Here is a 20,661-nt window from a genome sequence, read left to right on the forward strand (position 1 = left end):
TGATGGAGGACAGTTGCTTTACCTGAGAGAGCTTCATCTGCATGTGGGCAAATACATGAAGAAAACCCACTACCGCATCCCAGAGCCTGCTGTGGGCCAAGCTCTGCTGGTTGCCAGTACAAGGACCCTGGAGAAGAGACAGACAGAAAGCAATCATTCCTCATCATTTCACTGCCAAAACAAACTTTACAATACCAAGGACAAAATTAGCTTAGCATTTACGTATCTTATCACCAACATGCTATCTGAAAAGACAGGAATCCAAAAAGAAAGTGATGGTTAAGGTCGAGTTGTCTTAGGAGCTAAGCATACTCTTCTTTGAAATGTTTAATATTAAAAAAAAAAATCCCCAAAACAGGTTCTCAAGGATTTTCATTTTCTGTTTCTATGAATAAGAAAATACTGGAGAAAAAAAATGGTGAATTATTTCATTTTTGTCTGACTTTGGTTTCTTCTATTTAGAGGAAAAGGATGAGGTCCAGTTATTTTAGCTAAGTCAGATCAATGAGCAGTTACTACTTATGTGAAAAGAATTTGAGATTATGCTGCAAATGAAAGGTACTTATTTCTTACTGCTAAATAGCAACCTGGACAGAGCATTCATATAGTGGACAAAAATATCCTCTTCAACATATTCTTTGTTGCACAGCCATATCCTGGTTACCAATCATACAGCCTTGAGATTTTTAAAAATTAACACTTGGTCATTAAATTCATGAAGCCAAGTCCAAGGCAATTAGAACCCAAGTTTGCACTCTCAGCTTACACTTCAGAAGAGATCTTTATGTGACACTAGAGTGTGTGTTGTAGCAGGCAGGCTATTTGGTTAGGGACAATTTATATTTTTACTCCCCAAGGAAAAGCTCTATCCCATGGTGAAGACACACCCACACCAACCAGGAAAAGAAATAACGGGCATTATATTTCAAAAGAAATATAAGTTCTTAACTTCCAACTCATTCATTCATTGGACAAATGGTTCAGAACAAGTTTAAGCTGGAGAGTGCATTAAATGTTTCAGATTTTACTTGAGACAAATGATTGAAAAGGAGAACAGCCTTAATACTGACAAGATGTGGAAATGGAACTCTGTCCTGTCTCATCTTCACTTGAGGCCCCCAAGTGGAGTGGCAAGTACCTTCATATGCCAAAAGCAAGGTGCTGGATTGAATACCCGCAAAAGGAGACTACAGAGATCTTTCTACCCTAAAGATGCAAAGGTGCTGAAGTTGAAAAGGGAAAGGCTGGAGAGAGCTCTGCCCCTGCTGGGCATCCTCACCCCACCCCTTGCCACAGGAGGAGGGGAGACAGCTGCTTCTTTATCCCTTTACATGGAGGGAGAGAGGAGGTGCCAAGGGAACCATCACTAGTGCTTAGCTTCTTCTGTCTCCTCAGCTTGGGTAGCATATGATTTTGTAAGCAGATAGGTTGGGGGGAGGGTCCCCAAAGAGAACCAGGCATGGCTTTTTGGACCTAAGAGAAGCCTTTTTGGCCTGAGCCATTTTGTGATCTAAGTCTGGCCACAATGCTTGCCCTTGAACTGGTCTCAGTAATCGCTGGTCTTAAGGGAACAAAGGAACAGAGAAGAGGCAGTCAAACAACAGTGCAGTGATACAGCAGAGTCCTAGTTCCTCCTCAAGGGATGTACATAATAATCTATCTAATATAGCTTCAAGTCCCCCAGGCCTAAGGCCCTCACCCAGGTGGGAGATGGAATGAGGATGTTGATCTTCCTGACTTCAGTCACCTAAAGCTTGGACTCTGTCACCCTGTGCCCCAATTCTATGCTGACTTCCCTACTCATGCCCTCTCATGAATATGTATGTACCCTTAGCTTAAAACTTTTCAGATTTACGGAGTTTCTGTTGTGGCTCAGCGGGTTAAGAACCCAACATCATATCCATGAGGATGCGGGTTCAATCCCTGGCCTCACTCCGTGGGTTAAGGATCTGGCATTGCTGCAGCTGCAGTGTAGGTGGCAGATGTGGCTTGGATCCGTCATTGCTGTGGCTGTGGCATAGGCCTCAGCTGCAGCTCTGATGGAAACCCTAGTCTGGGAACTTCCACATGGCACAGAAAAAAAGAAAAAAAGCGTTCCTGATTTTTCTGCTTTGGGAAAGATCCCCAGTGTTCTCCTTATTTGCTGCAAGTAACAATAAATACTTCCTTCTCCTGATCTTCCTGTTGGTTATGTCTATTGGCTCCACACCCACAAAGAGGTGAACCCAGTTTCCAGGTAATAGCCCCATGTTAGAAAGTGCGAAAGAAAGTGACAAAAAAAAGATTTCTTAAGTGGGCTACTCAGGAGGGAGCTTTCTTGTCCAACAGGACTTTGAAATCTTGCCAACAAAACTGGCTGAAAGAGTCATGTGGTTCCAAGGTCAGTGGGCGCCACCAGATGCACAGAGTCTGTGGAACCATTTGAAACTGGGTGGGGAAAGAGGCATTTTCAAGGCACGGGAAACAGTGAGAGGGCCAAGCCCTCTTACTTGAGAAAGAACTTCAGTGCAGTCCTGAAGGCCAGAGGCCTCAAGGAAGACTCCTCCTTCCCATTCTGCTTCCTGCCTACAGGTCCAGCCCCAGGAAGCCCGAGGTTGAGGAGGAGGAGGGGGAAGAGCAGGTGACCCAGTGGAGAGTCAGACCCTTGCTCTCGCCTAGAGAGGCCTTTCCAGCACAAAATAGGCCCCAGGGTGAGGGAAGGTTTACACTGGATAAGAGTTAAGTGATGGTGCTGCCACAGGCTGACCGAAATGAGATGATGCCTATGACAGAGGGACGGAAGGAATTTGGTTGCCAGTGGCCAGCACACAAGATCCATTCTAGGAGGGGTAAAGAAATGGCTGTGGAGTGAGTCTGAAGAGATGGTGGGGAGAAGGAATCAGTTCTTCTAGCTTCGAGGTTAATACCCCAACCCATTCAATGCACCAGGCCACGCTAATTTCACAGTGTATGTTAATGCTGTCTGGCTATTACCATAACTCCAGGTCAAAACCATGGATCTTCAGGGTTTCACTGTGGTTCAAGTCCAGCTGTGGCCATGTGCCCCTGTGTGCTAACACCAAAAGTGCAGGAGGCCAGTGGGTGAACCCTAGAAGGCCATTTCAAAGAAAAGAAACTTGACTTTTCTTCAAGAAACAAAATTTTCTTCATGTGGTTTTTAGGGTATCGACCCAAAGTTAAAATATTATATTAGAAAAAACTAAGATCTGCAACCCTAGGTGACCAAGAATTGTTTGGCAACCTCTAGGTGACAGCTGCAAACCTGGGGCCCAAGTATCCACATTTCCTTGTAACCTGAAACACACAGGGACTTGCTCAACCTCAGGCCATGCACTTCTGAGAACTGTTCACATTTGAATGGAACCTCTTCCTCGCAGGCCACCTCATAGGCCTATTTCTCTGGACCTCTTTGGTGTCTATAACATTGAAACCCTGGCTAACTGCCAGAAGGCAGTTACTTTCAGATGGACCTTCTTGTGGAGCAACAAATAAAACTTTCTATTTTCTCACCAATCACCCTGTATGTCATTCTAGGAACTTTGACAATATAATGTTCTCTCTCTCTTTTTTTTTCTTTTTAGGGCCACACCCACAGCATATGGAAGGTCCCAGGCTAAGGGTCAAATTGGAACTGCAGTGGCTGGCCTACGCCACAGCCATAGCAATGCTGGATGCAAGCTGCATCTGCGGCCTTCTCTGCAGCTTGCAGCAATGCTGGATCCTTAACCACTGAGTGAGGCCAGGGAGCACACCTGCATCCTCTTAGATACTATGTCGGGTTCTTAACCTGATGAACCACAATGGGAACTCCTATAATGCTCTCTTGCTCAAGGAATTCTTCGTCCCCTTTATTAAAACTGGAGCTGAAATCTTCTAGGAGGTTACCTTTATTTTGATGATTTTAGACCCCTCCTTATATAATTTTCTATAGTTAGCAAAAATTGGAGTCAAAAAGCAACTGCAATGCTGTCATTTAAAAGCCAGCCCCTAGTAAGCATGAAATGAATGATGAGATTTTTTTTTTTTTCATAGCATCAGCAATAGTCAATATGATGCTAGGGCAAACTAATTCAAAATATATTTCAGTAAATGCAATATGGTGACCTGGGCTGGAACAGAAAAAGACAATGAAAAAAACTGGTAAGGTCAGAAAAAAGTCTATAATTTGGTTTGTAGTATGGTGTTGATTTCTTAGTTTTGAGGACTGTATTGTGGTTATATAAAATGTCCATGTTAGGGAAAGCTGGGTGAATCATATAGTTGCAGAATTCTCTGCAACTTTTCTGTCTGTCTGAAATTATTCTGGAGTTCCCATCATGTCTCAGTGGTAATGAATCCGACCAGTATCCATGAGGATGTGGGTTCAGTCCCTGGCTTGCTAAGTGGGTTAAGGATCTGGTGTTGCCATGAGCTGTGGTGTAGCTTGCAGATGCGGCTCTGATCTGGCATTGCTGTGGCCATGGCGTAGGCCAGCAGCTATGGCTCTGATTCGACCCCTAGCCCGGAACTTCCATATTTTGTTGGTACAGCCCTAAAAAGACAAAAATTTAGAAAAATAAAAATGAAATTATGTCACAATCAATTAAAAACATTGTGAGTATTGATTAATTTATATGAAAATATGCCATATAAATAAGAAGTATTAAGTTAAAAAATGAACAAGCCATAAAGTCATGCTACTTAACCTGTTATCCCTTGAATGTTCAGTTAGAATGCTCTGTGTTATATAAACAGATTAGAATGAATAATTTTGCACATAGTGAGAGGTCAACAGATGCTTCTAATTTTTATATAAATTTAGGATGCTCACTTACTTTAGGAACCAAAGAATGCCTGCTTTTTGCTGAAAAGGCATTTAAGTTTAATTTGTTCTATAGAAGGCATTTTATTGTTTCTATAAAATTCATTGACCTGCTAATGTCACCAGTCAATCTTATTATTTAATCAGGACAGTTCACATTGGAACCTCATACTGCTTTCTTTCTAGAAACCAATGAGAATATTAAGGCAATAATGGAAGCCAAGGAAGAAAAGGAAATAGGAACATGAGTGGATTGGAACAGTTTTAAAACTTTGCTTATATTTGAATTAAAGAAAAGTTATTAGAATTATCAAGTGTGGCTTTTCCATTTTGAATGCTGAAATAAGGATCCTCTGCTCCGACCAGGGAGAGAAGAGAAAAAGTGAGATCCTTTCAAAGTATGAATGCAGAGGAGAGAGTGGGCCTGGAGGAGGTAAGGAACAGCATCCTGCTATCTTTCCTCTGCACCACTCAGCCCTGGGACTTTACTCAGCCGTGAACAGTTCACTCAGTCACTCTACAAACACCTGTAAGAATGTTAGGCTCTGGGGATATAGCTGTTATTTTTACTTAACTCTTTCCCCACTACAAGATTCTGTTTAGTCTAACAACACACACTAAGTTTCTTCCTCTAATTTTATCCTTGCACTTGGAGCTTCAAACACACTGACTGAGTCAAGAGTAATACCGGCCATGGACAGAAGATAGGAAGGAAAGATGACTGACGGGTCTTCTAGAAAACAGCAAAATTTTACTTACTGAAAAAAAAGCAGCATATTATACATACATACATACACACACATATATGTGAATATATATACCGTGTACAAAGAATGTTGTCTGCGGTATCAATAAGCAAAGGATGTTTTGGCCATCAAGCCATCAGCCACTGCAGGCTCCAGCAATGGTGCACCCTGAGGGGATTCAGGGTGGAGAAAAATACGATACCCTATTTTTAACCCTAACCCTAACCCTAAGCCCTAGATAGCTATAGTTCATATCAAAGGAATGATTTCAATGAACCAAGACTTCTACATCTTCTCACATAGAAAAGCACCAAATTCATTAACCTGAAATGTCTGGTTTTATTTAATTAATAGAAACCTTTTGATGTTCCAACTGCCTAGGGTTGGTTGGTTAGTTTGTTTGTTTCAAAAAAACTCCTGTATATCCTGGCTCTTTCCTTACCTCTTCAGAGCAGTCCCTAGAGGAATCTGAAAGGCTGTATCCTGGGCTTTGTCCTTGGCAAGTCCACCATATAAAACATAATTCTCAGTTTCTAGGTTGTGCATTTTTTTTCAGTCGACAATACATGCATACACATATTAAAATGAAGTTTTAAAATGTACTTCTTTTTTTATAAAGTTTCTTTTGAAACTTTTCCCTCATTTTCACTGGAATACTATGAAGAGTGATTTAAAGCTCTGCCCTCTCCCTTCTTCTCTCCCCTCCTTCCTTAATATTTATTGAGTGCTTAACATAGAGACTGGGCCCTAGAGTTATGACACAGTCAACAACATGGTTCAGGCCTTGAAGGAGTTCATGGTATCTCAATCTGCGAAGGGGTAATAAGGCAGTTTCATTCCACATAAATTCACTCTCAACTTTCATATTTTATTTTATTTCATGTATTTATTTTGGTCAGGCCCACAGTACGTGAAGTTCCAGGGTCAGGGATTGAACTTGAGCCACAGCAGTGACAACACTGAATCTTTAAGTGCTAGGCTACCAGGGAACTCCTCTTAGTATTTTAAATGAATAATTGGATAAGAATTTGTGAATGGAGAAAAATAAAAATCATTTTACAAAAAAAAAAAAAAAAGAATGTATGAAAGGGATCAACAAAAAATGTGGCTGAGAGCCGGAAAATAGTTCAAGCATATTGCATTTTTCCAAGAAATTCAATGCCAACCAGTTGACCCTTTTTTTCTCTTTCCTTCTTCAAATAACAGACATTTTTAAATGTTTACCTGAATATACTCTGTAAGGGTGTTAAAGACTTGTTTTGCTACTTGAATTGCTTTGGAGAAATTCCTTTGTCCTTGTTCATCAATAACATCTTTCCCAGAGTAATACCAATAGAAATCACTAATTGATTCCTGGAAGAGAGAGATGATATGATTAAGGCACATTCTGAAGCTACCACGGACTTGTCCAGTTTTGGACTCTGTAATAGGAGATCATTTAAAATAACAGATTGAAAGCAAACAAAAATATCTGTGAAATAAATAGTACTCTCAATGAATTTCCAAAACATAAAATATGGCAACATCCTCCCCAGATATAAACAACAACTGGAGAGAGGATAAGAAGCAGAAAACTTAGTTTTAAAAATGACTTTCTGTCTTCGATTACCTTGAAGGTCACACACATAAGGATTCATAAAATTAATGCATATGTATCCACAGTGCATGTAGGTATTTACTTTGTGAGCACAGAAATTAGACAAATCATAGAACAGTATTTTGGGGCTACGGATATCTGGTCTCCTTTTTCTCCAACAAAGCCAGCAGCATTTCTTTGATGAGAATTCCAGGATGGTCCTTGCTTATGCAACTGGCCCTGAGGTAGTTGGTTGGACTCATAAATACGGACAACAATTGTAAATAAACATTGAAATAAGATCTTTCCAAACAGACATTTTAAACAATAACTTGCATTTTGAAGGGATTTCAGTTGCCTAAATGAAAAATACAATTTGGGCCAGTATGTAAGCTATATTTAGTTTTTGAAAATCACAAGCAATGCTTCTTGATATATTTGCTTCAAAAATAGACCTTTTCCCATTAAGCTTTAACTAAGAATGTCGTGCTTTTACATGTTCAAAGGTTAAGGGAGAAACTGACAGTTTGAATTTGCAGTTTTTAAAAGTGCTGTATCTGACTTCCTCATAAATAAAATGAAGGAAATAAAAAAGTTGTATGGAATCTCATTAAGAAGCCTACACCTTCAGGGTCAGTTTTAGTAACATGTAAAACATTAGTGCAATATTAAAGGGATTAACTGATAGAGTGTTAAGCTGAATTTTTTAATTAACTCAAATATTTTGACATCTGAAAAGAACTAACCTTAGACTCTTACATTTAGGTAGATGGTAGGTAGTTTGAAAGTCTTTCTTTCCTATTTTTAGTAGTGTTTCAAATATTCTTCCCCCGTTTATCTATCAATTATAGAAGAAGGAACAGAGCATGCTCATGCTTTACAAATTGAAAAGGAATTCAAATTGCCATCAAGCTAAAAAACTGTAGGAAAAAAAAAAAAAATCCCTACTTAAAGAAAGAAAATAATTAGCAAAGAGTCAGGATCAGAGGCAAAGACGGTGGCAGTTCCACCTAAGACTTGGGGAAAGATTGTGATCAAAGACAAAAATACCTCAACAAATTCTGACCTCATAAATCAGAGCACATCACAACACAGCAGTTTCATAACCCTGTCATAGTGTGTGGACTAAGCCACCCCTTAATTTATTACTAACATGAGGCAACATACCTGCACTCTCAGGAGGTAGTCTACAGTAGAGATGATTATGTTGACGGTTGTATTATTGCCAGTCTGAGTTCTCAGATAATTCTGAAAATCTACATAAGAGCAAAAGATATTAGTAGAGCTCGTTTAAAAATTTAAAATGAGTTATTTGAAAAACTTCAAAAGCAAATGATGTCTCTAGCAAAATCCTTGAGGCTAAGTGTAGTGTTATATCTGATAGTTTTAATATTGAATAATGTGTATTTTCCATAAAAAGTGAGTGCCTCAAAAACATATCCAGGTACTTCACAGAATACTGATATTCAAATTTCATCTAACACCTGTTTCCTGATTCCCAGCTCTAGGACTCTGGGCAAGTGATTTACTGAAAAAGACTTGCGTCAGTAGGATACAGTAATAAAATGCTTTATGCAGCAATTTCTCGTTCCTCAGGTCTGTGTTAGGTGCCAGGGAAACAGAAAGAAAAGATAAAGTTCCTGCCTTCATGGAGGCACAAGCCTGGCAGAGAGTTAGATGTAGAAACAACGAATGGAAATACATCGTGTTAAGCTACCTAGTGTGAGAACAACGAATTAGAGTTAAGTGAAATGGCTAGCAAAGGACTTTGAAAGAGGAATGCCACGTAGAAAATATTCCAGTGCTAATGTACCAGGTAATGCTCAAGAACTGTTTCTTGACTCAAAGGAAGATGCATAATTGAAACTAACGGGTTCCAATGACTACTGACTTCAAAATACTTATTTCTGGGAAGCAGCAGACAGTCTGGGGTCTCACGAACCTGAGTTGTGTCCCTCACAAAGCAGTTGCAAGAAGCGGAAGAGGTCACAGGTGAATTCATCATCCTGCAGAACCTTCTCTCCTGCAGGAAGTCCAGAGCAACCCATGTTATCAATGTCCTGAGCCCCGCCCTCCCCTTCTACCCCCACCTCCATCAAACTTGCATGTTGATCTAGCATCGTTCTGAACCAAAAACAGTCACAAATCATAGCCACTTTTCTATCTGAAGCTCATAAGACCATGCGCTTGACAGATAGATGCACTTTTTCTGGGTAAGAAAAGAACATTTGAATCTTAAAAACTCAGAAACCTCTCTGTTAAAAGTAGCAGCATGGGTTTGGCAACATTTTAGAGACAATCTGAAGAGATTTATAGAGATTTAAACTTTTTTTTCTTTCTATATTTCTTTCTTTTTGGTAAGGTGTGTGTAGGAATGATCTCTGCGTCTCTTACAAATGTGAAGTTAAATCTGCTTTCTTCCCTGGGGAGGACCAGGTGATTCAATGAAAAAGCAGTCAATGCATAAATAAAACAGGGCTGAGAGTTTCTTTTACTCCAATATTAATGAAAGGATTTTGGGGTGAAAACTCTAAATGACTAAAAAATGTTTTATTAACTCATGTCAATCAATTCTCGAGGGAGATTGTTTATGTAGCGATGTCATCGGTTGGAGCATTCCTTCCAGAGGAGGAAGAACTGGCAAGCAGACCTAATTCTAAGTATCAAACCAAAAGGTAGACTTTGGTAGCTCCTGCTGGTAGAACTAAATCTAACAAAGAAACGTGAAACAGAAGACATGGCAGAGCCACAGGAGCTGTCCTGTATCATTAAACACTAATTGTACGTGTGGGGCAAGAATGAAGCCTCAGAAAAGGGTTCAGATATTTCATCTACATTTCAGTTTAAATGTCTCTTGACCACAAGTTACTTCAAACGCAAAAACACAAAGAAGGAAACAAACGAACAAACAAAAAACAGGCACCACACAAATGAAAGTTGATTTTCAAAGCAGAGAGTGTCTATGAAAAGACACAGTCAACATCATGAGTGTATTCTCTGGAATCTAAATTTGTTTAGAAAGCAAAATGACAAAAAAAAAAAGTTGTTTGGCAAGTGAATGAATGTAATCATGTATTTAAAAAAATAATAACTTTTCAGACTGGAAATACTTTGGGCTACAAAAGAAAACTATGTAATGATCATGTGTTTACTACAACTAAAATTATGAATGATCATAATGACAAAGAGTTGATGGACTTACCAGTCTGCAGTCTGTGACTTTCAAAGTGAGAGGCTTCATATAATGGGAGGGTTAGGAAGCAAAACCATTTTGAAAACTAATATAAACATTAAAAAAAGTACATAAAATCACTGTACTCGTTTCCCTGTTAGCTTGTAAGATACGATATGTGGTGACCAAACTAAAAGCACCATGTCTACAGATGTGATGTGGCAAGTTTAAGTGTGAAATGCACATTGTTGGGAATCTCAATACATGGCTGATAAGCCTATTCCTCAGTGTTTACATTCATGCCAGGACAGGGGAACAATGGCCTGGTCTAGGCCCAGCAAACAAGCTAAACTCTCCAGTGATGACCTTTAGTATCATTTCTTGAGCTATTTTAATCAGAAGTGTCTTTAAAATGATATTTAAATCAAAATACTACGAGTTAGACAGATGTAATTGTTTCTTTTTGGGGGAACCATCTAAAATTTTTTTTTCAGAAAATCGAATCAATAAAACCATGTACATACTTTCAATGCTCATATATTGAGTATGGAATAAGTAACCCTTGGTAGGAAGGATTCAGAAAAGTGAACACTGAAATAAATATCACAGAGTTGACCAGTGTACCTGAAAATGCTCTATACGATGCACATTGATTTACAACAGAAGGTTTTATATTTTGTTGGCATGCATGACATTTTCTGGACTATATACCCAAACACATACAAGTAACTTTGCTGACATAGGACACGCTGCACACAGCAGAACAAGAGGGAGAGGGAGAAAGGATCAAGCCTTCATTCACCATCAGGTGACACAGGTATTAACTAGATGTTCTCGCTTTATGAACACATTACTATCCAATTAAAATGCTGCCACTGCCCATGCTGCGTGTAGGTGGTGCAACAACAGAGATGAAGGATGGCTTTATGTCTGCAGAAGGTACAGGAGCAACAGTCCATTTTGTGATGTATGCAAAAGAAATTCCATTGTCGGATGGAAACTAAGGTTAATAATAAATAACGAAATGGAGTAAAACATAGTTGAAAGTGCTCTCACATTCTTACAATATTATTTGCAATAGCTGCATGACTGCCAACTGTAGATATTGTGCAGGGTTTTCCTTTGGTTTCATTTTTAATTAAAAGGGGTATAATGACTAATACTGTAATAAAGGGAGAGTTAGTCTGATACTATGGCTGATGATGACTTTGTTCTTGGTGCCTTAGTTTTCTCACCCATAAAATGAACGTGATATGTACACTGTCTACTTCGCTGGGTCTGCATAATCTATGTGACCATTTTGATCAACTGTGGAAAGATTAATATTATTAGAAGCAGTGACAATTACACTAAATAAAGATGAGAACAACATGCCTATCTGATAACTATGGCTATTTGAACATAGGTATTAAGCATGTTTATATTTTCAAAAAGCCATCTTAAATTTAATGGACCAAAATATTTTCAAATATATCAATTTTCACTTGGAAATGATATGAGGTAGACCTTCTTTATTCAAGCTACCAATAAAAAGTAATTCCTCTTTCAGAGATTTAAGAAGTTAATACTTTTGAGGGCTTTTCTACCCACAACTGATTTATCCATTTAATAGAGGATAAAGTTCAAAAAAGAAAGTTGTTTTTACTTAGAATATCCATGAATATAGCTCAAAGTTCACAGTCTTATCTCCAGACAAATCTTGATTTTATTATTAATATACAAATGTTACTAAAATTAATGAAAAAAGTAAAAAGACTACTCTCCAAAGAAATAGTTGAATTAGCATAAATAGACTCCAGAAGATTAAGATCCCCTTGTTGTAGGGTCTTGTCATGTGTATATCTCTAATAATGCAAAGATAAAGGGTGAGCAGCACGAAACATGAGATGGGCCACAATGAATAATTCCCTTTAATCTATTGTTAAACAGATCTCAAGAGTCCCCCACCGCAATGGAGGAAATAATTCTGATTACTAACTTTTAGAGGACTTAAATAACTATTTTGTATATGGCAAAACTGAAGGGTTAAGGCTAAAAAAAGTATTTTTAAATGGTGAAAAATCAGGTGTTTGATTCCATGTGGGTAGTTTTAATGTTACTGATTAAGTGGTTTAAATACGGCTGCTTAAATAATATTACAACAACCAACAAAGAATGCAAAATTTTAAATAGATTTACAAACAGAATTTAGTTAGTGACTACCATGCACTAGGCATTGTGCTAGATCTGTCTTCTCATCATTTCATTTCAGGTTTACAATAATCCTATAAATGAGGTGACATGAATCCCATTTTGTGTAGACAACTGAGAAATTAAGTCACTTGACTACCGTCCTACAGCTGTTAACAGGTAAAGGACTTAAATTCGATAAACTTCCATGAGCATTCATTAAGTGTCTCCTATTTGCCAGGCACTATGTGAGGTGCTAAGAATACAAAAGTTAATGCAAATAATCTCTGATCTCAAGAAGTTCACAGTCAGGCAATAAACTGATAATTTCAATATTGTATGGTCTTTCTGAAATCATTGTGCCATGGTTTTTAAACTTCATAAAGTTCACATTGATAATCAATCAATTAGTTCACACTGATAATCAATCAATGACTGTGTTATTTAGATTGTGAACTCCTAATTTGTTTTCAGCAATTTTAGAACCCAAGGACAACCATATTCTAGACATGCAGCTTTAGAAAAGTCAATTCACCTTTCTGAACCTTTGTTTCATCATTTTGATATAGGAATTAATGATCTCCTAACTACCTTACTTCATAGCACTGTTGGAAGAACTAAACTGGTTCAAACAAGCACAACTGCTCTGAAATACGCAAAGCACAATAGGAATAAATGTGATGTTTTAATGGCGAGAAGTCACAAGTTGAAAAAAAAAAAGAAAAAACAAACCCTGCATTTCTAAAATATAGAATTCTAGTGGGTTGTGGCTATGACAAATCCTTATAATTCCATTACGTGCATGTTCTTAAATTAAGGTAATAACCTGATATCAGTGTATAAAATGTATTCCTAGTTGATAAAAATAACCAACTGTGTGAAATAAATTAGGTATGACCCATGGATAACAGAATTAAAGTTAAAGTTATAGGAGGGAAAAATGTATTCCTAGTTGATAAAAATAACCAACTGTGTGAAATAAATTAGGTATGACCCATGGATAACAGAATTAAAGTTATAGGTTAGCTGTGGAGGGAAAAATCTTTTGCTTTCAAACATGATTTGCAGATAGTTTCTCTTGTAGCCTTCTTCTAATGCCTTTCAGTTGTCATTACTCCAACTGAAATCCTTACTCCTTCATGCATTCCAGCCACCAACACCCTAACTGATCTCTGTGCCTTCAGGCTGGACACCCATTTTACACCTTGTTGCTGACAACAGCAGTTCTAGGCAATCTGATTATAATACTCCTCCTGATAAACAGATTGATTCCTGGTATAGTAATCATGAAAAGCCTACTCTGAAGAATCCCCTGCAACCCATCATTAAACAGAGCTCTCCAAGGGCCAGGAAGGAAATCATGCTGGTCACTATCTTCAGATAGCTAGCCTGGCTGAGAAATGAGAAATTTGTGCCTTTTAATGTCAGCAGGCTCTAATGGACACATTTTAAACGGTGAAGGTAGGAACTGAATTCCAGGTAGATCATCGCACAAAACACAGTATCAACATCACTTAAGTGTTAACTTATTTAATGACTGTCCACAGTCTCAGAAAGAAAGCACAAACTCCTTGGAGGGCAAAGAAGGCTCTTTGGGGCCTCCCACAAACTCTTTCTATTCTGTAGTGGGTTCATGTCTGTTCAGCTGTTCAGCCACACTAGGTTTGTTGCTGTCCTCTAATATGTTTTGTGCCTTAAACTTGGCCTATGCTGATCCCTTCCCTTGGAATGCCTTTCTTTGCCTTGCAATCTGTCAGATAAACTTTGACTTCCGCTCTATAATATGTCTGTAGTGGAACTTTCCCCTTCCCTGAGGGTATCAAGGCCCCTTCAAGGGAGACTGAACTCAAAGCCTCTGGATTACAAGAATTACCAGACCCTTATCATTGCCCCACCTATCTTACTGTAATGCCCTTTCCCCACCTTGAGCAACCTGGCCTAGTCCTTCGGGACCCTACTAGGAAAGGTATATGGCCAATTCCTCACCCTGCCCCTATAGAGCCCTCACACACACACACCCCCCCCCACCAAGTGTATCCTAAGACCCCTATTTATCCAACCAATCAGCAGGTCAGTGGGTATTTAAGCCCTCTCTTCTCCCTGGGTTATTAAGAGACACTCAGTGTTGGCTCTCCCTAATTATCAGGAAGTTTTCCTGCTGCACTAGCAGCATCCATCTCTTATCAATAAACTACTTTCTCTTCACCCCAGTACGAGTCTGCGAGTCTGCGAGTCTGAAAATTCTTTTCCAACATGTGTGCACAGATCATGACACTAAGTATCAACTCAGGTCCTCCTACATAAAGGGCTAAAGGTATTTGTTCTGAAGTTGTTTGTTTACACATCTGTCTACATGATACTGGGCTCCTAAAGAACTCCAATGCCTAGGACAATGTCTAGCATATAACAGCCACTCAAATTTAAATGAGTGCTGCAGAGTTTAAGAACTGTGCAAGGATGTTAAGAAAACTGATTTATAGTGCCATGAACCCACAGGCTTTCTTTGAAGAGAACATGTACCCACAGGAATGGCATAGTAGCCCAGTCAGAGCCCAAATGCTAGCCGTGAATCACACTTGTGAAAGTACTTTGAAAATCTGGGGTGGGAGACAGCCAAGAAATAATTAAGCACTAACAACAGTGACAAAAAATTGGGGTAGCCAATATTTAAAGGTTGCTTTAAATATCCTTTTGATAAACTAATGAAAAACAATTCCTTTTTGCTTCAACCTCACATAAGCTTTATGAGGTCACTACAAATATATCAGCAAGAACCTCAATGTTACACATCATCAGATACAAGTGGAAATTTAAGAAGCTTAACCTGTATTATGTAAAATTTTTAAAAATCGAACAATTTCTGAGAAATCAGATCAGCTTCAAAATCTCACCTTGCTTATGAAGTGATAAAAATAAAATGCAAAGTGATCAAAAATAAAATGCAGTTATCTTCCACTATATTTCAAGAAGTTTGAAGGAAGGAAAATTGCACTTTCAAACTCATAATGAATTAGTAATGACATTAAATGGTACAGAGAAAAGACAAATTAAAAATCTAAGGATGGAATGAAATTTCCAATATTCATATAGGTTTTTGGTTTTGAACTTGATTATACGTTAAAATAAAACACATATGACTCAAAAATATACAGAAAGGACAACATTCAGCACATCACAAATCTAAACACATTTGCTGAAGAACCTTTGGGAAAAAAAGAGAAAAAAACAAGGAGGAGGTCCAGGCTTTTGCAGAAATGGGGGAAATTTAGTAAGGTGGGGTAAGCATACAGGGCAAACGTAAATGACAATAACAGCAGTAGAAAAAGAGATATAAACAATTAGTTTGAGATTCTTATACAGTGGACCTTCTCTATCTGCAGATGCAGAGGTATGACTATGTCAAGCTGTTTTATATAAGGGACTTGAGCATCTGTGCATTTTGATATCTGTGAGGGAGTGGGGGGGCCTGGAACCAAACCCTCATGGATATTGAGGGACAACTGTATACAAACCTTAAAGAAGCATGTACTTCCTAATGCTATCTCAATACCAAATGAGGAATATCATGTGTAACCATAAAAGGTTTAAAATTGATACTAAAACTTCAACAAAATTAATGCAAAAATTTGCAATAGATGGGTGGTTTTTTTTGTTGTTGTTGTTTTTCAGTTTGTTGTTGCTATTGTTTGGCCACTTGTGTGGCATGAGTTAAGTTCCTTTGTCAGGGATTGAACCTCAGCCACAGTATTGACAATGCTGGAAATTTAACCGCTGAGCCACAAGGGAACTCCCAATAGATAGGTGTTTTTGAAGACAGACATTACATTAAAGGGCCAAAAATTCTACATAAGTCAATATGCTGGACAAAAAATAATCCCCCTAAAGTCTTATTAAAGGATGGGGGGGGGTGTAGATAGAGCTGCCTTGTGGAACTGGCACATTAAATAGAGGGAGAGGGCTTGCATTTCAGTCTTGACCCTGCCCCTTCACTGTGCAACCTTGGACAAGCCGCATCATCTCTCTGTCCCTCACTCTCCTTATTTATAAAATGGGGGGAAATACCCCATGGAAATTTGTGGGCATCAGAAAGTTCATGCATTTAAGTTATACATTTTCCATGGTGATATAATTTACAGTCATTTTTATCATCATCAGGAAGAGATTTAGTTTAATAACAGACAGATGGTTAAGATGGAGATTGAGATCTATCAAATTATTTTCTCAGTACTGAGTTTAATACTGCTCAAGCCTCATGCTTTGAGGCAACAATATCACTAGCAGATTTCACTTTTTTTCAGCCTTTTCTTACATCTTCCAAGAGGAATCACTGGTTTGCTTTCTCCTATGAGGGTGAAGGCTTTTCATAACAGTTGTAGAATCTTAAGAGAATGGCCATGTAACAGAAATTTTTTAAACATGCCAAATAAAGAGTCAGGAAGGTGTTTTCAATCTGGAAAATGGTACACTATTCATAGAGCTAATGAGTTGTCATCGCATGTTTTTCTAATAGGTCTCTTGATTATGGCAATAGTGTGCATTCTGAAAGCACATCATCATCTCTGAAGCTCTGTTGACCATCCTAAGGGCTATTCATCTCTTCTTTATTACCACTGTATGTAATGTCTTTTAGAGACTACTCTGCAATACCAATGCCACCTCTGTTGTTACACTAGCTTGAAGAGGAAAAATTGGCTGTTTCCACTATTCTTTAAATTTGATCTCCAGAATGCAAGTTTGTTTTTATTTTAGGAGATTTTCTAATGTGTGATGCTTTCAAAGGAATAGAGACAAACTCTGTAGGTCTCTCAATACTTGGAAGGGAACTGAGCAGCCCAATGGCCAGGAGGATACTCAGCCCATCCACCACCCACCCTGGATCAGCACTGATTTCCTGTGCACCAGCTGGTGCAGCCATAAAGCCACAGTATGTCCAAGACAGAAACGCCACAGGGAGACTACAGCACACAGCTACGATTCATTCATTTACACAACGATTGCAAACAGTGGGTCCACTAGAACTTTTTTTAAATTGAAAAACATAACAAAACAAAACAAAAACAGAATAAGACAAATTCAAAAACATAATTGAAATGCTGGTTGCCCTTGCATGTCTAATATGTTAATAACTGCATATCCTCATAGAAAAAAAAAAGGAAAGCTTGATAATAAGTTTTAAAAATAACACGATGCATAATGATGGAAAGTAAACAATCTACTGGCTAAAATGGTCTATAAAAGGAAAAAACACACAAAACCCGTCACTATCAAGACTGTACACAAAGCTAACAACAAATAAAGGAGCAAGAAAGAGAAGGCAGTTCATTTGCAATAATTACCACGCTCATGAGTGATGACTGAGGAAAGGAGGGTGGTACATTTATAGGAGTTGAAAGGAAAGGAAATGGGGAAAAAGAAAGAAGTTGAGATTTTGTTTTTGTTTTGCTGTTCATAAGGAAATAAAATAGAAAACGTATTAATCAATTTAGGCAATCATTTTTGTGTGTGTCTTTTTTTTTTTTTTTTTTTTAAACCCAGCCACACCTGTGGCATGCGGAAATTCCTGGGCCAGGGATGGAACCCAAGCCACAAGAGCGACACCACCAGATCCTTAACCCACTGCGCCTCCAGGGAACTCCTGTGCGTGTTTTTTAAAAGAATAAACATCCCAAACCAATCTCCTGTTGAGAGAAGTAACTAATTTTCACATCGGGATGGTCACTCTCACCAAGTTATTTCTGATTTGGGACTCACAAGTGTTATTCCAATTCACGTCTGGCTGACAAAGGATAGGAGGCCCAGTGGAATAAACCTGTGTGGCCCTTTGAGAAAGCTAATAAATAAATAAAGCAAATAAAAAAGGGACTCAGGATGATGAATGGGATGCTGTTCAGAACCTGTGGTACTTTAGGTAATAACTGCAGGGAAAAATGAAATCGATGTCTGCTACCAAGACAGGGAAGTCAGAGAACTCATGTTGGACCGAGAACTCATTCAGTTTTAGGCACTTTAGAGCTGGAAAATGCCCAGGATTTCTGTGAGATCTGAGAGGCATTCGGATAACAGGACCTGAGATTTTCAGTGGCTCTGAGTTCTCCTGATGGGTCCCTTGGGCCAGGGGTTGTAACTGTCCACACAAACATCAGTAAGGACTTCCAGGCTTGATGTGCATTTTCAGAAAACCAATGTAAGTCTGGAATTCTGCTGGTGATTTTCCTTGAAGGTAGCTAACCCAATTAAGGAACTGTATGACAAATACTGATGACTGAACCTATACACTCAAATGCCAGGCAGGAAATAAAATTACATAGGCTATATTCATTAGTAGCAATAGCCGTAGAATATGTACTAATGATAATCTTTAAAATACAGGAAGAAAAATGCAGCTCTTTTTCTTATTGTGAGAACAAAAATATACAGGGATACTTTGAAAGATTAGCTAATTCTAAAATATTTCAGAAAGGTAAGCAGACTACAAATGGCAGGAGGGATAAAATTTATGTTTTGCAATAAAATTGTATAGAAGACTGCATGTTCCAAAACTAATATGGTGATAAGATCACAACTTCAAACTGGACCAAACAAACAAAAACACATAAACATGCTAGGCCTTACTAAAACTGAAATCATTAAAAAAAAAAAAAAATCAAACACAGAAGAATAAAAGCAAATCAAAACCAAAAACATTGAAAGGACTTTTTTCTTACTAAATATACGTGCAGCAATAATTATTTCTGATTTAAATGCACTGTGTGCCAAATTTTCCAACTATTTATAGAGAGAAAAGCTCTAAGACTATTTGAGTCATTACTTTTGTGCACATGTAAATTAAGTGATCAGAGTTATTTAAACACAAAAATTACTCTGTAATTTATTCCCTTAAACAATCTGGATGTGCAAAATGGAGATACGAGAAAGAAGCAGAACTATATTAAAAGGGAGGAGATCGTAAGAATGGTGGTGGACTGCAGGATCTCAGAGTTTTGCTACCCTAATCAGATTGAGGAATTTGAAAGCCGAACAGTTTCCTAAAGTGACCAAAGAAAGTTAAGCATTTTCTAATTCATGTGATTTATAATTTTATAAGTAATTCTCTAATAAGGGATCTTCATCTACTACTTAACTAGAGGAAAGGTCACGGACAGCAGGTCTGAAACCAAAGCAGTCCATGACCAACGAGGAAGGCTGGGTGTTGGGTGTGACTTGTGTGGGTGTTCAACTCTGAACTTTTAAATGAGTCGCATAAGCATTGTGTTCATTTAAAAATAACCTTGTATCTCTCTGGAGTGAAAAGGTCATGGATAACTGATTCATGTGAGGGAAGAAGTGGGGACAGGTGACCCTTTGAATTTAACTGATCAATACCTGATCCTTCCTCTGTCACCATCCCAAGTCCTTCAGCTTTGTTTTGTCGCTCAAATGCGTTTAGGTCGAGGACACTGCAATAACAGGGAGAAAAACATTTAGAGGATGAAGGGTAGATTTTCTTTCTTCAGGAGAGCAAATGTCTAAGAACTGTTTAGGAGTTCCCATTGCAGCTCAGTGGAAACTAACCCGACCAGTATCCGTGAGGACACGGGTTCAACCCCTGGCCTCACTCAGTGGGTTAAGGATCCGGTGTTGCCATGAGCTGCGATGTAGGTCACATGGGTGGCTCAGATCTGCCATTGCTGTCGCTCTGGCGTAGGCCAGCAGCTATAGCTCAGTTTCCACCCCTAGCCTGGGAACTTCCATATGCTACGGGTGAGGCCCTAAAAAGCAAAAATAAATAAATAAATAAATAATAAAAACTCTTTATCTTGAAATTGAACCAAATGTTATCATATACTGAAAATATACCACGACCCAAACAGTATTTTCCTAGGAGCATATAGTTTCTCTCCAGAGCTCACACTGAAATGACCCATGTGAAAGTCAAACATATGGTATTAATGGGTTTTAACTTAGGGAGAACATGACAAAGTCAGCAGATACACTGAAACACCATTATAATAATCATGGTTTTCTACTTGGAATAACTTATTAAGTATGTGTCAGCTTCCTTAGCCAAATGCTCTGAATGATTGTGAATACTGTAAAAAATACAAAATGATCATCATAATTTGTTGGTTAAGGATCATTTATTTAGGGAAGATGAGAAGCAGTCTAAAAGCTCCCAGAAAAAATGAAATAGGATTTTTCTTATGGGTCTCTTAAAAAC

At 38.3% G+C, this 20,661-nt stretch overlaps 1 protein-coding gene across 2 annotated transcripts in view; it reads right to left on the bottom strand.

Annotated features, from left to right (window-relative positions):
• RYR2 (ryanodine receptor 2) overlaps positions 1 to 20,661 on the bottom strand; it is a 775,249-nt gene that overhangs the window by 53,250 nt on the left and 701,338 nt on the right. For both annotated transcript variants that reach the window (XM_047762364.1, XM_047762363.1), the window contains 5 exons: positions 19,827 to 19,900; positions 9,066 to 9,146; positions 8,291 to 8,379; positions 6,772 to 6,900; positions 23 to 127 (listed from right to left, as the gene is read on the bottom strand). In XM_047762364.1, the coding sequence (XP_047618320.1) occupies positions 23 to 127; positions 6,772 to 6,900; positions 8,291 to 8,379; positions 9,066 to 9,146; positions 19,827 to 19,900 (478 nt within the window). The remainder of the gene's footprint in view (positions 1 to 22; positions 128 to 6,771; positions 6,901 to 8,290; positions 8,380 to 9,065; positions 9,147 to 19,826; positions 19,901 to 20,661) is intronic.

The sequence above is a fragment of the Phacochoerus africanus genome, chromosome 15 (assembly GCF_016906955.1).
Source record: "Phacochoerus africanus isolate WHEZ1 chromosome 15, ROS_Pafr_v1, whole genome shotgun sequence".
Lineage (NCBI taxonomy): Eukaryota > Metazoa > Chordata > Mammalia > Artiodactyla > Suidae > Phacochoerus > Phacochoerus africanus.